Genomic DNA, 20649 nt, shown 5'->3' on the forward strand with positions numbered 1-20649 from the left:
CATCAGTCACTTTCTGCACCCTGCAACTTTCTGAAATTTCGTTACGATCCTCCATCCGGTCCATGAAAATTCTGGCGTGGCCCCCACCGCGTGCTACTAGTCTGGTACCCCACACGGCCACAGGCAGAGACTCCACCACCGCTTGGTTTGGAGCCGAGGTCCTCGTCGGCGACTAGCCGGAGATGGCCTTCCGCCACTGGAGCGCGGTCTGTTCCACCACCACCGTACTGTTAGTTCTCCACCTTCTCACCGCCTCCTGCGCGGCGTCGCCACCGCAGGAGCAGGACAGGGCGGCGCTCCTTGAGCTCAAGACCGGCCTCTCCTCCGGCTCCGGCGACCCTCTCCGCCAGTGGGCCTTGGAATCCGGCTTCCACCACTGCTCCTGGCCGGGGGTCACCTGCGACGCGCGGTCCCGCCGTGTCGTGGCCCTCTCGCCCCCGTCCCCACCCGGCCGACGCCTCGCCGTCGCCGGGGAGCTCTCGCCGGCGGTCGCTCGCCTCACCGAGCTCAGAGCGCTCTCCTTTCCCGCCGTCGGGCTCCGCGGCGAGATTCCTCAGGAAGTCTCGCGGCTGCGGCACCTCGAGGTGCTCAACCTGGCCGGCAACTCCCTCCGTGGCGGCCTGCCGACTACCTTTCCGGAAGGTCTGAAAAGCTTGGACCTTGCCGGGAACCGGCTTTCTGGGACAATCCCTCCGGGGCTGGGGAGCTGTGCGGCACTCCGGCGCCTGCGGCTGTCCTCCAATTCGTTGGATGGTTCCATCCCGCAGCAGATTGGGAAGCTTGCGAAGCTCCGTGTCCTGGAGCTGTCCGGGAACAGGCTGACCGGCGGCGTGCCTCCGGAGCTCCTCTATTGCAGGGCCCTCGTCAAGATGGATCTCAGCAGGAACTTGCTCAGCGGTCAGCTGCCGTTGGGCCTCAAGGTGTTGAAGAAGTTGAAGTTCCTCTCATTATCTGGGAACAATTTCAGCGGTGAGATACCTTCCGATTTGGGCCGGCTGAGGGTACTGAAATTTCTTGATCTGTCCAACAATTCTCTATCAGGGTCAGTTCCCATTGATCTTGAAGCTATTCGAAATCGCACTGTTCTACTTCTTGACAACAACAGGCTTTCTGGAGAGATAACTGCAGCGGCCAATCCTCCCATGCCATCAGTATCAGTGGTTAACATTTCTTTAGTTACAGATGCTACTTCCAGTGTCAACCCATCATGGCAACCTAGTGAGCTATTTACAGTTTCTCCCACATCAGGCATGCGTGTGCTGATTGAGAAGAGCACAGGCACTCCTGGTGGTTTGGGAACCAAAGAGATTGCTGCCATAGCTTCAGCATCAGCCATTTTTGTGGTTCTGTTAGTTGCACTTATCATGTGCATCTGCACAAGGAAATGTGCTCTGAGGCCGTCAAGATGCTCTTTCAGGAGAATTGAAGTCAAGGTTTTTGACAATGTTGATATTGGAGCCCCCCTGACTTATGAGACGGTTGTCCGTGCCACAGGAAATTTCAATGCTAGCAATTGTATTGGTAATGGCGGCTTTGGTCCGACATACAGAGCCGAGATTGCCCCTGGAGTTCTTGTGGCAATAAAGAGGCTTGCTATTGGGAAGCAGCATGGCGACAAGGAGTTCCAAGCAGAAGTGAGAATTCTTGGGCAGTGCCGTCATCCGAATCTTGTCACTCTCTTAGGTTACCATATCAGTGATTCGGAGATGTTTCTGATATACAACTACCTGCCAGGTGGCAACTTGGAAAAATTCATACAGGAGAGAACAAAGAGACCAATCAGTTGGAGAAAGCTTCACAAAATTGCTCTCGATGTCGCTCGTGCTCTTGCATACATGCATGAAGAATGTATCCCCCGCATTCTGCACCGAGATGTGAAGCCAAACAACATACTGCTTGACAATGAATGCAATGCTTATCTTTCTGATTTTGGATTGGCAAGGCTTCTCAGGAACTCAGAAACTCATGCGACGACAGATGTTGCTGGTACTTTTGGTTATGTCGCACCCGAGTATGCAATGACATGCCGCGTGTCTGATAAGGCGGATGTGTACAGCTATGGTGTTGTGCTTCTCGAACTGATTTCAGACAAGAAAGCCCTGGACCCATCATTTTCTCCATATGGAAATGGTTTCAACATTGTTAGCTGGGCTCAGAAGCTTATCCAGAGAAGCAGAGTTCGTGAATTCTTCATTGAAGGCTTGTGGGATAAGGCCCCACATGATGATCTGGTTGAGTTCCTGAACGTGGCGGTCCAGTGCACGCAGGAGTCTGTTGCTGCTAGGCCCACAATGAAGAATGTGGTTCGACGCCTAAGGGATCTCCGACCTCCTTACTAGGAACACAAGGCATGCACCGATGTGCTGATAGCTAGGCTGTTTTCTCTGCCCAGGAAGTTTAGCTGTGTGGGAAGGAGGTGCGCTACAACAAGGTGGTGGCTTGAGATGCCATCGATTTTATCTCCTCAGCAGCCTCATCTCCACCAAGGAAGCTGAATGCTTCCTCTAACTCTTTAATAAATAGAAAGAAAGAAAACCGAATGCTTCAACAGTTCTGCAACTGCACAGCAGTTCAGTGGCATTACTTTTTTTCTTTTTCTTGTCACTGAGATGTTGTGCAGTTGCAGGACTGTTGAAGCATTCGGCCTTCTGGAAGTATTACATAATTCATATATTAGTATAGCTGATCATGGTTTCTGAACATGATGTACAGTTTGACATGAATGGGTTGATGAGTTTGTGGTCATGTGGTGTTATCATTAACTGATCGATGTTCATGCATGGCTTGGATTTGTGCCTGGAACTGGGCGCGAATGTGTGAGTTGACGTGATTGTGAGAACGTGCTAAATACTTTGTGGTGTTTCGAACTGAGCTGCTCCTTCGTTGCCCCTGCCAATTGCGTAATCTGCTCGGTGCATCTGTCTCGTGCTGTTGACAGTTGCTGAATGCAGGTGGTGCATATGCATTGCAGCTGCTACAACTTGTACTCTTGTAGAGTTGTGTTTGCGTTTGCTCCTATTCAGGTTGCGTTGCAGCCGAGATCATGGGCTCGTTTCAAATGCATCGTTGTTCACCGGAGTAGTGCGCCTGCGTTCTCTCCTCCATGAACAGAGGAGTAACGACTGATGAGATGCCGCTCGTGACAGAAGAATCCCCAAAGACAAAAGAGCATGATCAGACACTGATAGCTTCAACAACGGTGAGGACTGGATGAGCAGCAGAGATAGAAACTGCTCTGATAAAACGGTGGCTGCTTTCACAGGCAGGTTGGCCGACGGCGACTGTGGTGCCCCCCGGACGTCACCGCAAGGACTGCCCGACGCAGTTACGGCAGTGAGCAGCCCCGCCGTCGGCGGCGGCGCTGCAGAGGACTCTGTGGCTGCTCCGTCGAGTTCTGTGCACGCGCTCCATCGCTCGAGCCTATCACCGGCGGCTCGCCGGCGCCACGCGTAGGGATGAAAATGAAAATGAAAATTTTCGGTTACCGAGAATCGTTTTCGAGATTTTACCGGGATTCTGGTGTAAACGAAAACGGAAACGGCTACCGAAAATATAAAAACGAAAATAATATTTTTATCCGAAACTGAAAGTGAAAATGATTTCAACCTCTACCGACCGTTTTCGAGAATTACCGTATTTATTTGATAATTTACCGTTGGTATTACTATATTTGGGGTCTAACTCCAACACTTGCTTTCCTTGGACCCTCGTCTAATTAGATCGTGGGCTTCCGACTGGCCTAACTTCTCAAGCTACCTCTAACCTCAAAAGAAATTGAGTCCCCCATTCCACTCAGGGGCGGAGCTACGTTGACTCCAGGGGGTGCCCGGGCACCCATGCCAAAATAAAAACTCAATGTTAATTATTAAATTTTCATCTTATAAATTAAATAATTAGCAGCAGAATCATGAACAAGGCATCATCTTCGATTCAGCTCTAGCTTCGGCCCTGATTCCACTCCTCAGTGCCCAGCCCTCATTACTTGCCGCGCGCTGGCATCGCCCCCTCTCCACGGCTACACCCTCCGGTGACCTGGGACCCCCTACCCTCTGGCCTCCGGTGCTATCCCTCAACGGCGACCGCCGACGACACAGCACAGGGCGATGGCACCAACAGGAGATGCATCATCTCGAGGACGATCGATGCCACCGTCTTTGATGTTAATGATCATGGACTATGTCATGTATGATATGTGCAACCTTGTGTCATACTATCGTGCATGCTACTATGTGTTGGTTATCACGGATTGGTTCGATATTTGGACTAATATCTTAATCGAATCTTCACTACTTACATGTGAGATGTGTCAAGTCATATAGCTAATGTTATGCTCTATTATTTGATATGTTTATCATTTTTAAATATTGTTTTGATGGGTTTCGATCGTTATCGATATGTTCTCGCCCGTATATTTTTGTTTCCGAAATTACCAGAATACGTACATCATTTTCGTTTTCGAAAATACCGTATCGCTTTCATTTCCGATGAAAAAAATATGAAAATGAAAATGGTGGAGCCTTTTGCCAATCGTTTCCGACCGTTTTCATCCCTAGCCACGCGCTTGGATGGCGAGGGAAGGGAAAAAGGATGTAAAATAGGAGGCGATTTCGAAATTATCCCAGCCGCACAATACACATTGGACGGACAGGATGGACCTAGGGGTGGACGGTATTTCAAACACCGTCCACCCGGTCGGTATCTGAAATACCGTCCGCTCCCGGGGTCGCCATCCGCCCCTCGCCGGAGCGCTGCCGCGTCTCGGCCGTCCAAGAGAGTCCTCCGCCGCTGCTACAGCATGCGTCCACCATGGTCTCCGACCGGCTCTCCCTTGGCTCTGCGAGAGCTTGGTGTTCATCAACTTGCGTTGCGGAGGAACCTGCTCTTCCGGCGCGCCAGGCCGCCAGAGAGGGCCCTCGAGAGGACCGCTCGGGACGGCCGGCTTAAATGCGAAGCTGCTTTTCTATTTCCTTCTTCTTTTTCCCCTTGAGAGGAGGAGAGCAAATAACATGAAACGATAACGATTTTCAGATGGAGTAATCGGCATCGCGTTGTTTAGCTTTCGACCAAGACATGCTCAGCGACCATCTGTGAACTGAGCTCTCTTGATAACTGTCGTCATTCAACATATGTTTGGTGACGGTGGTATCAAGGGAAGGGGCAAAAACATAGGTGAACAAATGGATCTGCAACAGAGCTCAGTGAACTTGAAAAGATTACAGCACTCCCATAAAAATAAAAGATTACAGCACTTTGTGATGATCACAGCATACTGCCAGAAGAATTCATCAGATTTTCTCTAATTTAAGGGAACTAGCACAACTAGAAGTTTACTGGTACTCGAGGATAAGCAGGGACAGCAGCATTGCAAGCTAAACTGTAAATCAGCCAACACAAGTTCTCACACAAAGTGAGCAAAACTCAACAGTCAAAACCTCGAATGCGGACAGAAACCTTTAGCAACTATGGATTTCACCATCAAGCTATGGAACCCTTCCATCAAGGATCTGTGCATACAACTTCCAATTTGGGTTCCTCTCTGTGATTTGAAGTTGGCCAAAAGGGTGGTCCTCGACGTAACGCTGGACATCGTCTGCGGTAGCAAGGTTCTCCAGGTACAAGCGAAGATCTCCACCTGGTCCTGTTCATGGGACATTATTAATATGAAACACAAAACATTTCTGTTGATATTCCAATGTACGAATTAATTTCTTATAATGTTGACTGGTAAAGTTCTTTGCTTACCCAATGAATCATCCTTGTCATTCTTATAGCTGTAGGAGTAAGGGAAAATGGCAGTGTGTGGCTGCACAATACAGACATCAAAAGAGGATTATGTGTGAATAGCCTTCACAATGTTACAGGTATAGGAACAGGGGAGAAGGCAAGCAGTACCGGGTTGCGCAGAGCTTTGTAAGGGGAATCATCCACAAGCAGAGTATTTGAGGGTGAGAACTCCCCCCTGCTGCCTGGGAAGATCAGGTTCCTCTTTGTTCCACAGCTTGTTCAGTTCCTTCAACACTAACGGTTTGTTCTTGTTTTCAACAGTGTAATGTCCAGTCGCAGTGCATTTAGATGAGTCCTGCCCAAACCAGAGCAGCATCTACAATTAGAAACTGGATAACTTGCAGACAAAGTTCCTTTACTATTAGTAACACTTTGTTCTGTAGCAGTGCTTAAGCTCTGGCAAAACGAAATAAATGAACGCATCCTTTGTTTTGTTTAGTATTAGTAACACTTTGCTCTGTAGCAGTACTTGAAAATAGAAAAAAAGAAAATGCACACTAGCTAGCATTGTTTGGACTGCACAAAGACATTACTTACCCAACAGAACAAGAGATGCTGTTTCAGATCTTTCATAAGGATATCAACAACCGCATCCGTATTTGCTCTGAAGAAATGAAAGTTTGCAGTCAGAACCACGCAAAAGGAATTACACAAGTAAAAGAAACCCAGGCGGAAGAACTATTACTTCAATCTTGACGACCATATCCCCAGCTCAAAGTTGCTGATGCAAAACCTCAGGAAATCGTCACAATAGGGCCTTTTGAAGACTGTTATTATTACCACAGCAAATCTGAGTCAGTTTTATAGACAAATTTTTTTTACCAAGAACGACGGCATTATATATTAACTATTAGACGTGCAGATTGATCGATTTACCTAGTTTGCCTCGGACCTTCCCGTGCGACAAATGCGAGTTGCGGTCGTCCTGGTTAATATCAGCAAGCAGACCATTGAGATCCAGAATAAGGAGCTTCTTCCTTTGCACCCTGATCGGTGAGACCATGTCCGGAACCTTGCTGGCTTCCTCACCATCCTTCTTTTCAGAGGAACCGCCATTACCCGCAGCTTTCGTGCTGGTCACAAGATCCATGAATGGTAGGTCAGAAACAGTCACTTGATCCGTCTTCCTCTTCTGCATCCTTGATTCCTCGCTTACACAGGGCCGTACCGGCAAATTCAAGGGCCCTGTGCGAAACAATGGACTGGGCCCTAGTGGCCTAGTGCAGGATCGCGAATACCAAACGATAGCAGTCGGCAAGCGTGATGTGCTGTGTGAAAGCACAAATGTTAGAAGTCACACGTGTGACTGGCAGTTAAATCATCACAAATGGTCCAATAACTATTTTTTTTGTTCCGGAATAATTTCTTTTATTGCTGGAACAATTGTTATTGTTTGAGCAACAAAAAAATTCCAAAAAAAAATTTGTTCTAGCAACAAAGCATTGAGGGGTCTGGTTTATTATGCCGATTTTAGGTTCAAAACATGGAATCCTGGAGAGGTTGTGGTGCTGTGATAGGTCCACTCGAGATCACACACGTGACCCCGAGTAGCACCTATGTAAAAGGAAGTGACAAGTGATACGCCTACAATGATTTATCTTTTAGGAGCTATTTAGGCCATATTTTTCCATAAATTGGATCAACAATCAACTAAATTAAAGTCTTTACATGACTATATCTAATGTATATCTAATATTTTGGGGGCCCTTTAAATTTGGGGGCCCTGTGCGGTCGCACGGCCTGCACGTGCCTAGATACGGGCCTGCGCTTACAGAGCTCCTCCAAGTATCTTCCAAATCACTCACCACCTCACCCAGCGTACCATCATCTGCAGAAGCCGAGAAAAAAAAAGTCACCTAAGCATGGTGTCACCACACCCCCAGACCCTGCACGACGAACTGAAGCGAACCTGTAGTAGCAGCAGCGGCCGCCATCCCCTCCTCCTCCACCGCCTCCGGCGCGGCGGCGGCAGTGAGCTTGAGCTCGTCCGGCCGCATCTGTCACGCGAAGCGACGTTCTCCCTCGACCTCGCTTCAGCTTGGTGCTTGGGAAATAGAGCAAACCCAGGCAACAAGCTCTGCTGCAATGCCTTGGCCCCCAGCTCGCCCTCTCCTTCTATAGGAGTTGTGCTCCTCGGGAAGGAACGGGGAGACGAGGAGGCGGAGGCGGAGCAGAGCACTGTAGCCGCTGGAGCACGCGGTCGCCGACGCCATTGGCCGGCCGCCGCGGCGCCCGCTCCCCTGTCCCCCACCTCGGCTTCCCCGCGCGCGCGCCTCCGGGTTCGCAAAAACGTTTGGGTGGGCCGGGGCAAACTCCTACTATTTGGGCTGGCTGGCCCACTCGTACTCGGCCCACGTCAGGCTCCTCCCATTTTATTTTCTATAACTCTTATAAAGAAGCTCCCCACCACTACAGGTGTACGCGCCGCTGCCCCCGGCGCAGGGCGAGGGCGCGGACGCGGCGTACCACCGCGCCTTGTTCGTCTTCATGTGCCCCGCCATGGCGTGCCTGCTCCAGGACCAGGGCGAGCAGCGGGCGGCGCTCGCGGGCGGGAGCCGGCGCCGGAGCGTGCGGGTGTTCCGGTGCCAGCTGGCCGAGGACAGCGCGTGCTACTACCACCCCGCCGAGGACGAGCCGGACGAGGCGAGGTGCACCGGAGTCGAGGCCGCGCCGCTGTGCGGCACGTGGGGGGCCGACAGGGCATGCGGCACCTGCGACAAGGCAATGGTATTCTGCTCCGACAAGCACCTGGAGCGCCACCTGCTGCGCTGCGGTCAAGGCGACGACGGCGGCGGAGACGATGCTCCCTCGGCATGTGCGTGGTCGGAGTACGCCATGTCCTGAACTCCTGATCGACGACGAAGAAGACGAACCACCGCTCGTCAGCGACGCCGAGGACGACTCCTCCTGGACGGCGGCGCAAGGGCACGGCGACGACGCCGACCAAGACGAGATGATCGACGACGTCGCCGCGTGGATGGACGCCTTGGAGGCGGACGAGGACACCGCGTGCTGGGCGTCGTTCCAGGCCCGGGTGTCGCCGGAACAGGAGCAGGTGTAGCAGCAGGGCATGAGCAGACACTGGAAGATTACAAGCCCAGATGGACATTGTATGTTGGTTGGGCCCAAGTAACTGTAAAATGTTGGCCGGAGCAGAGGAAGGACAAAAGAAAAAACAAAAAAAGTAGACGGGAATACTCGCCACTATACTGCAACGACCAGTTGGTTTGCTCTTGCTGAGGACAATACACAGGTACATACTATCAGGAAGGAAGAACGAGATCGGAGTTGGGAGATACGCAGGCTGGAGGAGCAAGACGAAGGAATAGGATGTGATCGATATATATGGAGACATGCCGTCAGTGTAGAACGAATGAATATAATCAAAGGAGATGGCATCTCATCATCCACTCCAAGACAACACGTACCGCGTGTCCTGATCTCCGTCGCCATGGCATGCAATTAAACTGGCAAGGCCTGATCGGACGAGCACGTAGTACAGGAGGGTTCACCATTTCGTTTTTACTGTTCCGAATTTCGTTTTTTATCAAAATTTGACTTTCATATTTTTGAATTTGAAACCGAAATCACCCACTTTCCGGACCGAAATTCGCTTCCCGGTGAGTAGCGAAAACAGGAAAAAGTACCGAAATTTCGGTCTTTCCGACCGAAACGGTGAACCGTGAGTACAGCACAGCACAGCACAGCGATTGACTCGAGGACACAGCAATGCCTGCATGCCTGGCCTATATATGTGGTGCTGCATGTGCATCTATCCAGACATGCATCTCCATCCATCCCTATAGCTAGAGAGATACTCCACCAGCCAGTAGTAAGACTGACACAGCTGCACTGCAGGCCTTGCTTGCTCCCCGGCCGGCCGAGATCTATTCTACAGTAGTAGCAACCACAAACACACAAAATGATATTTTTTAGTATCTTTTGTGGACTTGTGGCTAGATTAGTTGGAATTTGTTTATATAATTATGTTACTTAACAACTTATTTGTACATATGATCAGCTCTCTAATTATCTTTTATATAATATTATGCATGATATTGCACCGGTTTGAAAGTATTTATGAGCGGTTCGGTTTTTCGATCCGATACTATCGAACCAGCGATTCAACCGGTTCTATATGGTTGGAACAGTGAACCAGCGAAGCGAAGCCTCACCGCTTCGATCTCCGATCCGATCTTAATAACTATGATCCGTGCCTTAGACGATGCCGATTTTTGGATTTTTTTCCCTAGTCCCAAAAAAACGTCGTGGCTTTTGGTAATACATAATGCATGCTACTGTAGCACCATAAATTGTGTGTGGGCTCGGGTAGGCCCAGAGATCGCTTCAGAGGTTGACGAAGCAAGGCTGCCTGCCCGGTGGGGCCCGGCCATCGGTTCGCGCGGCTGTACGGCACATGTGTGCAACGCGCATCCTCGATCGCGCCATGGAATCTATCTCTCCTCTTTTTATTTCCGATCCTGTCACCAATATATAGCTAGCTACCTCGTTCAAAAATATATAGCTAGCTACTTCCCTGTTCTATGTAGTGCGCAATGTGCTCCTCTGATGATATGCTCAAAAGCATCAAGCATGTGAAAATAAATCTCTGGGGCAGATCATTATCAAAACCATCACTTGGAAAATTAAAAGCCATATCATTAAGGCTACTATTAAACTTCCACTACTGTCCACACTACTATATTAATCTTTACAAAGGCGTGCAAAATTGATTTTCTGAGGCGGCCACAAGAAACGCCTCAAACCTAAGGTCACAGAAAAAGAGCATTTTCTGAGGCGTTTTTGTGCCCGCCTCAGTTAATCAAATAAAAAAAATTAAGAAAAAGGAAAAACCCGTGACAGGTCCGTCGAGCCCATCACGGGCCCGACGAGCCCATTAGGGCCGCGCCGCGGCCGCCGTCGCTCACCGCTGCCACGGCGGTCCGCCGCCACACGCCGTCCGCTCCGCCGCCACGCCGCCACGGGGGCCCGCTGGAGGTGACGCGCCACTGGAGGTCACTGGGGAGGTGACGCGCCGCCGCTATTGCGTCCGTCCGCCTCCCGCCGCGCCGAGGCCGCTGAGCTTGCGCGCCGCCCTGAGCTTGCGCGTCCCGAACCGCCATGACGCTGGATCCGGCCGCCGTTGGAGGTGACGCGCCGCTGGAGGATGCCGGGGAGGTGACGCGCCGCCGATGGCCGCCGGCCGCCGCGGCATCGGAGAGGGAGAAGGGAGAGAGAGAGGGAGAGTGGGGCCGCCAGAGAGAGGGAGTTAGGGTTTGAGGGAGTTAGGATTTGTTTTATACTTCTCTCTGCAACCGGGCTCAATTGGGCTTTGATTGGGCCGGTCCATTAACTGATGCGGTGCGTCTTTTTTATTTTTATTTTTTTCGAAAACACTTTTTACAGAAATATATTTTCAATATCACAATTTACAGTTTTGTACCCCTACCGCCCGGCAGGGGGGCGGCAGGGGGCCTGCCGCCCAGCAGCGGGGCGGCAGGGACTTATATGTAAATTTAAAAAAAATTTATTTGCGCGGGAGCCCTTGGCGGGAGCCTGCCGCCCCCCTAGCGGGCGGCAGGCCCCCTGCCGCCAATCCACTGGGCGGCAGGGGGCCTGCCGCCCGCCAGGGGGGCGGCAGGCTCCCTGCTGTGGACAACTTGCTGTGGCCATTATATGTGTTTTAGATATGGATACAAATAAAAACCATTAGTAAAGAACATGGATATGAAAAGTATAAGCTAGCAATTCACACACATACGCAAATGAGAACGAAATAGGTGATGTATGAGAACGAAATAAGTATAACATGATGACATGTCCATAACAAAAATACAGAAACAACTAGAAGCACATCCTAACCACCCCGGCCACAACGGCCATGTCGACCTCTTTTACGCTGAGCGTGGACGTGGTCTGTAGAGTAGGTGTGTCGCTCTGGAGGCCCTACGTCTCTACCTGGACGTCCGGTGGGCACAGGTGTCTGGAAGGTAATATCGGCCTGCGGGTTAGGTGTAGAAAATAACCGACTCCAATCTTCGAAGTTCGCCTCAAAGGTATCCTGTGTGGGCCCTATACAGTAGCAATTAAGATATCTTAATATCGTCTTATAAGTCATATATTTTGGTATATATTCATCATACGTACCTGGTGGTGGTGGATACGAGGAATGACCCATATCAGGAAGCTGGTGGTGCGATCCTGTAAACCGTTCAAATTATTTAAAATATTCATAGAGATAAGAAGCACATGATAAATTCGGGCTACAGATTAGGTATTTACCTTGCGTTCCTTCTGCTGTCGCCGTAGGGTAATACGAAGAAAGTCCAGCATCATACCCCTGTTGTGATCCTATATGTAAATACAAAAGGAATTAGACTTCATACCACAATTAATTGAAATTAAGATATTGACTATATGTTTACCGAAAGGTCGTGGTGGTGCTTGTGTTGGTTGAAATGACATCCCTGCAGCTGGTGCCATGGTACTAAACTGAGTCCCTCCGTGAGGTTGGTAAGGTGGGTGTGCATCACCTGTATGGACTGAGAATTAATTGTTGGCTTCAAAGTAGGAAGTTAGTAAGTATCCTCACGTACCTGGATAATGCTGCTGAGACCAATAAGGTGCTTGGGAAGACTGCTGCTGTGTGGGACCACAAGGAAACGACGTCGAGGCTTGAGACGAACCGTACGAGTCATCGTACGATGTCTGGCTACCAAAGGCTTCAAGCATGGAATGAGCTCTTTGTGAAACTCGGGTCCAGGCCGACTCTTGCTCATTCCTATCCATCATAGATCCCCCTCGAATCCTCATCAAATTCGCCCTGGCATCTAAGTCCATCAACATGCACATTTCAAACTGCAAGCAAGAAAAAAAGGCATTAACACTGTAATCCAAAGTATTTGAAAAGCGATGATAACTTTGACTCACCGCCCCAGCTAATGCTTCGTCCCTATGTCGTGCGTACCCATCTTGTGCTGTCGCAACATGCGGCTGTGGTTGCATGTCAGCATATATCAAGCGGCAACGAGTCTGAGGCTGGTACCAGCTCAGGTACGCCCTGTACGAAGCCTCCGTGTGTGCAGGGGTCGCAAGCGCCACGTTCTCCTCTGCCTGGTCCCAGCCATCGACCCAAGGCTGCACCCTTGTCACCCACATGTTGGAGAAGGGTTGCCCAGTCCTCGATAAACTAAATATTGAAAACAATTTAGTCAAATATGATTAGTTAACTATACAATGCATAGTCACTGAAATAGTATATGAATTGTTACATGTGGTCATGGCGTTCGACCCGATCCAATGCTGACGGCACAGGATACAACTGCCTTTGACCGAACTATCTCCTGACTCTGTCCGGGCAGTGAGCCTCAATGTAAACGTCGTACACCAACGCTGTAGTTGTCATCCATAAGGCCTGGTCCTGAAAGCAAACCGAAGATATCCCGATCGGTGCACGAGTGTTTATAGCCAACTCGGAGTAGGGCTCCCACACGACGTCTTCAGGTGTCAACCGATCAAACTCAGCCACAAAATCAAGATAGGCCCGACGAGACTGTACGTGGGCCCACCTCTTCTGCACAAAATTAATAAAAATATGTACAAATAAGAAATACAAAGAGGGTAAAACAAAGCAACAGAATTGCCAACAGAATAGTACGAGTAACAGTTATTTCCGTACCTGACAAGCGTACCAGAGAGTCCCCATGGTGGGCCTATCGTCCTCAGTGTCACCGTACATATCCAGCTCATACGGTGAGTGGTCGACAAGCGGGCGACCAATTGCTATCCTCTCGTACGACCAAAGCTGTAGCAGAATTGGACATCCTGTAAGAATTGCATTGTGCTTATTTTGCACCGATGCCTTGCAGAGGCCACGGTACGTGGCTGCAAGTACCGCTGCACCCCAACTGTATTGAGGCATTTCCTCCACAGCTGCCTCTGCGATCTCCAGTGCGTAAGGCACAAGCACCCTATCCACATAGGCCCCGTGTGAGTTGTTGGACATTATGTATCCAAACAACCACAACAGGTATGCCTCAAGGGATCGAGTGACGCTATCATCATCAGCATCATGTGCCAAATTGTCGGGGTGCATAGAAATGATGAATATTTATGAGTACGAGATCAATTATAAAATAAAACCATAACTGCACTAGTAAAAAGCATAACTCTAACATTAATTGTTCCATAACAAGGTATGTACCTGGAACTGGAGGATCCATGCCTTGGCAGGGCCTGTTGCTTTTGGGTGCTCTTCTACATCAATCGCGATGTCAATATTTGCAAAACGCTCTTCTAGATCGTCCAACCACGTAGGCGGGACGACACGAGGCCCTACGGCATCTCCACTGATAGGAAGACCCAGCAGCATCGCAACGTCCTGTAGGGTCGGTGTCATCTCCCCACAAGGGAGGTGGAAGGTGTTTGTCTCAGGCCTCCATCTATCAACTAGAGCCGTAAGTAGAGACCTGTCCAGCTGTACTAAACCACTCTCAGCAAGACGAGCTATAGTAAGAAGACCAGCCTCACTCAACCTGAAAAATAGAACGATCAAATGTAAGTACATTATGTACGAAACGTATACGAAACAAACATATTTTTAAAAACATAATCCGACGACATATCACCTGGGCACCCATTGTGGCTCAACAGGAATAAACTCCGCTGGTGGACGTGGACGCAGCACGTTAAGTTTCACGCGCTGAACCACAGCAAGAAAGGACCGGTGCGACGAGTCTATGACTCCGTCAAGTAGAGCTGGCGTATCTCCGGCCATACCTAACACAAAAAAATATAAGTTTTCTGCATTTTCTATAATTTTTCTGCATTTTTCTACAATTTATCTTAAATTTTCATAAACTTTTCTAACATTTTCGTGCATTTCCTACAATTTTTTACAATATATTTTTATAAATATATTTTTCTAACATTTTCTAAATTTTTCTGCATTTTCTACAATTTATCTGAATGTTTCATATACTTTTCTAATATTTTCTACAATTTCTGACTATTTCTCGAAATTTTTTCTCATATTAAACAACTAATCAATACCACAAAAGTTGTTGGTAAACCTAATTGGTTTTTCTAAAAACTAATCTTAATTCTACCTAAATTATATTAAAAACATTACCTAAATCGCTAAAATATCATTACTGCTGCATACACTAATTATAGAATTAAACATACAATAAATTTAAATTGAGAAAGTTGAGAAATATTTTTTACCTGCGGTTAGGATCCAAAATCCGGCAGGGCTTCGCCGTTACAACTCTCTCCCTCACCCCTCCTTTCTCCCTCCCGCTCTCTGGATGTCGTGGGAAGCAAATGAGGGGGGAGGGGGAGGGATACCGTTTTATACAGGATTGGGGAGCCTGCCGCCCCCCTGGCGGGCGGCAGGCCCCCTGCCGCCCAGTGGATTGGCGGCAGGGGCCCTGCCGCCCGCCAGGGGGGCGGCAGGCTCCCGCCAAGGGCTCCCGCGCAAATATTTTTTTTTAAATTTACATATAAGTCCCTGCCGCCCCGCTGCTGGGCGGCAGGGGTACATAACTCTAAATTGTGATATTGAAAATATATTTCTGTAAAAAATGTTTTCGAAAAATATAAAAATAAAAAAGGCGCCTGATGCGGTCGTGTTATGTTTGACCACCTCTGTTAATAGAAGTATTAACAGAGGCGGTCATGTTATGTTTGACCGCCTCAGTTAAACGATTTTCTGAGGCGGTTTTCATAACCGCCTCAGTTAATAAAAAATGACCGTCTCTGTTAATGCTGGGCGGTCATTTTTTGTGCCCGCCTCAGAGGCCTTTTTTAAGTGCCTCGCAAAATCCAGAATTGTAGTAGTGCCACTTTTTTTTGTTCTTCACAAGCACATACTCCCTCCGTCCTATAATATTCTAGGTTTATTATTAGGTCTCTTCCAAGTCAAACTTTTTTTAAACTTTGACTAACAATATCTCTAAAAATAATTTATTTCAAACAAAAAATATTACATGTTATAATAGTTGGTTTCATGATGAATCTACTAACATAATTTTTTATGTTATTGGCCTCTATGATTATTTACGTTTGACTTTAAGAAAGTCTAAATGTAGCTATATTCTGAGATAGAAATAAGCAAACTTTTTTGTGTGCATGATCATCTTCCATGCAGTATACTCTTCTTTGTAAATTTGATCAAATTTAGGATAGATTGACTTGAGCCAAACTAGAAGTCCTTACACATATGTGGATGGATGGAGTATTCCATTTTCTTAAAAAGAAATGTTGCTAGATACTAAGTACAAATAGTTAAAGTGAAATTTATCGGGTATTTAATTTCTACTAGAAGGACAGATATATAGCTCCGTACCTTTTGTGTGACGGATTCCACATCTTTATTCTTCTTGTTTTTTGCATCACATACAACAGAATTTTGCAAAGTAATTTAATCGTAATTATGGTGTCCAATAATAAAATTACAGTGTTCCACCAGAATTTTGCTAAACGATATCAGTTTGTCAATCCTAAAAAGAATAGGTTCCAGCAGAATCCAAGTGTTCCAAAAAATCTTCGCCGGTGTCATGGTTACACCGGATCGCCTTGTCGTGTGAACCAAATCTGAGCAATTACATTGCTCAAGCATCATGAACAGTGCGTGGATATCACAGCATGTGGCTGTCATCCACCAGGCTTAGGGAGGCAGGATTTTGAAAGGTGTCATAGTCAGCCATTGGGAGCACTTGCGGTGGTCGCCAACTCGCCATCCTGATAGCTGCTGTACAACCTTTACCAAGCAAGCATCCAGGTGCCAATGTGCCCTTCTTTCCTTTTGTTGGTCACTACAAAAGCAAAGCAAAAACCAGATATATAGTCACTACTTGGGATAGCCTTTTTTTTTCCTTTTTGTGAACTCAACTTGTCAATACTAGAAAAAAACCCATGTAGATACGCTTTAATTTGGGGATAGTGGAGTGTAGATACGTTTCTGGAGCGTCTCCGCATTAATTTGGGGATAATGGAGTGTAGATATGTTTCTGGAGGGTCTCCGCATGGACCGTGTCAAGATTTGTAGAGACATTGTTTAAACGTATCTAGAAAATATGAGATGCTTTGTTGAAACGCATGCAGGATCAATAACCAGTGCGCACCAACCAACTCAATGGTACTAGCATCGCTTATATTTCTTTTATCACCTACTTCTTGATCGAAGTGCTGCCATGGACCTGATTTCAGCTCCTCCAACTCCTCAATTTCAAAAACAAGAACTCCTCCCTGCTGGCACATTGTGTGGTCCTGATCTTTATTTTGCACAGATGTTGCCAACACATTGAGGAATAGAGACAGGATCATGGGAGCGGACCTTCGCACTCACTAGAGGTGCAGCATCAGTCACGAGTCACGAAATAGATTCGACAAAGTACAAAGACTCGATGTATAAATTTTCTTGTTACTTTGATGGACCATATATTTATAAAATATATAAAGGAATACATGTTTGATTGTGCTTCTTAGTTGGTATGCTAAGAGTTTTTTCATATCTGGAGGTTGCAGGTTTGAAGGACAGCCTGATTGTTTTTTTTTTTACATTTTTCAAAAAAAAAGCCACTCTAATTTATTTCTTGAGACATATTAAAAATTGTGCTTATAACACTTCTACCTGTAAGCCGATATGTGCATCAGCATCAAGTTTTTGATGCGCTTTCTTAATACATGTCAACACTATCTAGTAACGTATCTAGATACTAAGAGGGTGTTTTGGAACAGAGACTTAAAAAAAGTCCCAAGGACTTTTTAGTATTTAGAAGTATTAAATAAAGGTTAATTATAAAACTAACTGCAGAACCCTGGGGCTAAATTGCGAGACGAATCTAATGACGTATCTTAATCTATGATTAGCGAATGGTTACTGTAGCATCACTGTAGCAAATTATGAATTAATTAGGCTCATTAGATTCGTCTCGCGAAAAAACACTCAGCTGTCAAAAAAACATTTATAAACAGATTTTATTTAATAATATAAAATAGTAAGATTCTTTTTGATGTGATAGGGACTTCTGAAAAAAGTTTGTAACCAAACATGCTGTAAGATTACTAGTGTTTTATTAAAACGTGTCAATACCAGTTTAAAAACTTATCTAAGTTGTACGTTTTGAAACGCTTGCTGAAACGTATCAACTACCATATCTAATAGTGGAACCACACCAAATGTTGACACACTTTTAATAGCATAACAATGCAAGCGTAGCTACCACCTGATTTTGTTGTAGTGACTAGGAACGTCGTCCGTAGTGAAATCCTCGAATGCTTTTGAACGACAACGTCTATAATCTAGAGTATACCTTAGCTTCTATATATGCATGAGAAGACATAATATATAGAATCTAACAGAGAAGAAGCTGAAGTAGTTATACCCCAGTGTGACATCCCGAAAATCCGTTAAAATTAAATCACGCGCTAAATTATTTATTTGCAAAAGTTTTCGTCGTTGAGTTCAAAACCTCCTAAAACCTGAACCCTAACTCCCCAAAATCTTTCCCCTGTCCCAACACTCGAATCCAGTCTCCATTCCGTCCCTCTGTTTCCCTCGATCTGCGCACGCCACTTCCCGCCAAAGCCGCGGCACGCGGACGCGACAGCCGCGCGTGCCCGACCGGCGTCGTGGTCGCCGCCGAAAGGCTCGCCGCGAATCTCTCTTTTTCTCCCTCTCCCTCCTTTCCTTTTTCTTTTCCCCTTTTCCATTTTATTTTTCTCTTTTCTTCCTCCTCTCTCCTTTCTCTCTCCCTTCCCGAGCGCTGCTCAGCCCGGCCGTTCCCCGCACCCGGCCTGCCCCCTCCCGCGCGAGCCTCCCCTCCCTCTGGCCCGGGCACCCCGCCGCACCCGAGCCGCTCCGCAGCCCGCTCGGCGCGCACGCCCCAGCCCGACCTCGCCTTCCCGCGCGCTGCAGAGCAGCCGCTCGTCGCACCACCCGCCGCGACATGCTGCTCCTGGCCCCGCGCGTCGCGCCACTCGCGCGCACGCGGCCACGCCGCCCCAGTCCCGCTCGCCCCTGCGCCCCACGTGCAACGCCGCGCCGCTTGCCGCTGCCCCCTCCGCTCGCGCCGCATGAACCGCCGCTGCGCGCGCACGCGCTCACCGCGCTCACACCGAGCCGCGCGCGCCACGCCGGCCCTGCCCCTCACACAGACGCGCACGCGCCCGTTCCCGGCTGCCTCCACGCGACCCACACGGCCGCGCTGCCCGCTGAGCTGCTCGACGACGCGTCACGTCGCCTGGCCGCGCCGCCCGCCGAGCTGCACGCACGCCGCACGCCGCCATCTGCGTCGCGCCAACGCTCGGGCCCGCTGCCAAGCACGCCGAGCCACGCCCGCGCACAGCAGCTCGCCCTGTGCTGCGGCCTCGCTGCTCGCACCGCTCCGCGACACGCGAGACCGGCCGAGCGCCATTAATGGCCGCCCGCGGAGCTCGCTAGCCGGCCACCTACCCGCACCGCTCCACCGCCTTACTTGGGCTATAAGGAGGCCCTCCGCGTCGCCCTTCGCCACCACGAGCCACCACCGCCGCCCTAGCTCCTCCTTTGCTCCCCTAGCGCCGCCGCTAGAGCCGCCTAGTGCCGCCGCCTGCCCTCGTAGCCCCGCCGCCTCGCTCCATCCCAACTTGAGCTAGGTAGGGGAATCGATTCGCCTCCCCCTTCTCTCCCTTTTTCCCCCCTACTCCGGGCCGTCGCCGTGCCTCCAGGCCGCGGGCCCACGAGCTCCGACGAGCATCGCCCCCCTCCCCTGTTTCTCAGCGCGAGGGGAGGAAGGAGACAGGGCAAATATGCCCATACGCCCCCGCCCTTTGATGCTTTTATTTAAAAATCCCTCCACCCTTTAGCCCTTTTGCTAATTAAGCCCTACCCTTTACAATATTTACAAAGAAAACCCCCACCATATAAACTTAATTATAAATAAACCCCTACATCTTTTTAGTATGTCCCGGATATCTCTAGAAATTGCAATCAGGCCCTTCCACGCCCAGAAATAATTGCAAATAGGCCCCTGGACCCTTATTTAACCCCTAAACCTTCCTATAACGTATCATTTCATGCGCCAAACGACCTCGGATCTACCTAAAACTTTACCACGCCTCTCATGACATAGTTTTGCCCATGCCACTAGGAAACCACCCTATAATATTACTCCGAACTCCATATCTTAACTATTTCCCGATTCGAGCTCAACGATAAAACTTTTATTTCTGTTTCTTGATTGTGTGCATGTTTGTATGCGTCGTAGATCACGATGTGAACGAGGGTGAACCCGTCGATGGGCGGCACTGTGAACAGGCGAACGAGGACCAGTTCGGCGACCCCGAACCCGGAGGAAAGTGCTTCGATCAGGACCTCCCCGAAGGCTTTGAAGACGGCAAGTTCAATCCCATCCTTTGATTCATGCTTTTGTCCCAGTTTGTATAAACACAACCTGTTGACCTGTTTTATAAAATTGTATATGTTTTACCTGCTGAAAACACGGTTGATAGCCACCCCTTGATTTGTTATAACCATTCCTTGACCACCTAGATTAATGTCTGAATGTGTTTTGTTTGGACGTTAATAGCTGCTAGAACGCTTAGGATCTTATACACAATACAAATTGTTTTTATAAAGAAAAGGTGTGTGTGTGTGGGAAGGGATAAAAGTGGAATTTTCGAAAGATGAGTTTAGACGGGATGGATGGCATTTCTGTGTGATTTGCCGATTGGTGTGCTCGTGCCTGTGTGGCAGAACAAGGAAGGGAGATATCCATCTTGTCACCACTAAGGACCGAGTTGGTGTGTCATCTCACCTAACTCCACTATCGTGCAAACCACTCGACCGTTGTATGGACAACGGCTTAGCATAAACCCCAC

General features: G+C 48.6%; 2 protein-coding genes and 1 long non-coding RNA gene across 3 annotated transcripts; 1 reads left to right on the plus strand and 2 right to left on the minus strand.

The window, feature by feature from the left end:
- Nucleotides 1-100: 100 nt before the first annotated feature.
- LOC120659218 (probable LRR receptor-like serine/threonine-protein kinase RPK1) lies at nt 101-2863 on the plus strand. The gene has a single exon (XM_039937275.1). It carries the CDS (start codon nt 183-185, stop codon nt 2337-2339), a length of 2157 nt encoding a protein of 718 aa, XP_039793209.1. The 5' UTR covers nt 101-182; the 3' UTR covers nt 2340-2863.
- A 2362-nt stretch (nt 2864-5225) lies between these two features.
- LOC120659068 (probable C-terminal domain small phosphatase) lies at nt 5226-6922 on the minus strand. Its single transcript, XM_039937134.1, has 7 exons — nt 6661-6922; nt 6470-6551; nt 6322-6388; nt 5997-6079; nt 5893-5959; nt 5743-5803; nt 5226-5638 (listed from the first exon to the last, which is right to left on the minus strand). Exons 1-7 carry the CDS (start codon nt 6920-6922, stop codon nt 5481-5483), a joined length of 780 nt encoding a protein of 259 aa, XP_039793068.1. The 3' UTR covers nt 5226-5480.
- Nucleotides 6923-11947: 5025 nt separating this feature from the next.
- Nucleotides 11948-12244, minus strand: LOC120659158. The gene is made up of 3 exons (XR_005668917.1): nt 12210-12244; nt 12067-12135; nt 11948-11985 (listed from the first exon to the last, which is right to left on the minus strand). It is a non-coding gene; the product is annotated as an uncharacterized LOC120659158 (long non-coding RNA).
- Nucleotides 12245-20649: the final 8405 nt, after the last annotated feature.

The sequence above is a fragment of the Panicum virgatum genome, chromosome 2N (assembly GCF_016808335.1).
Source record: "Panicum virgatum strain AP13 chromosome 2N, P.virgatum_v5, whole genome shotgun sequence".
Lineage (NCBI taxonomy): Eukaryota > Viridiplantae > Streptophyta > Magnoliopsida > Poales > Poaceae > Panicum > Panicum virgatum.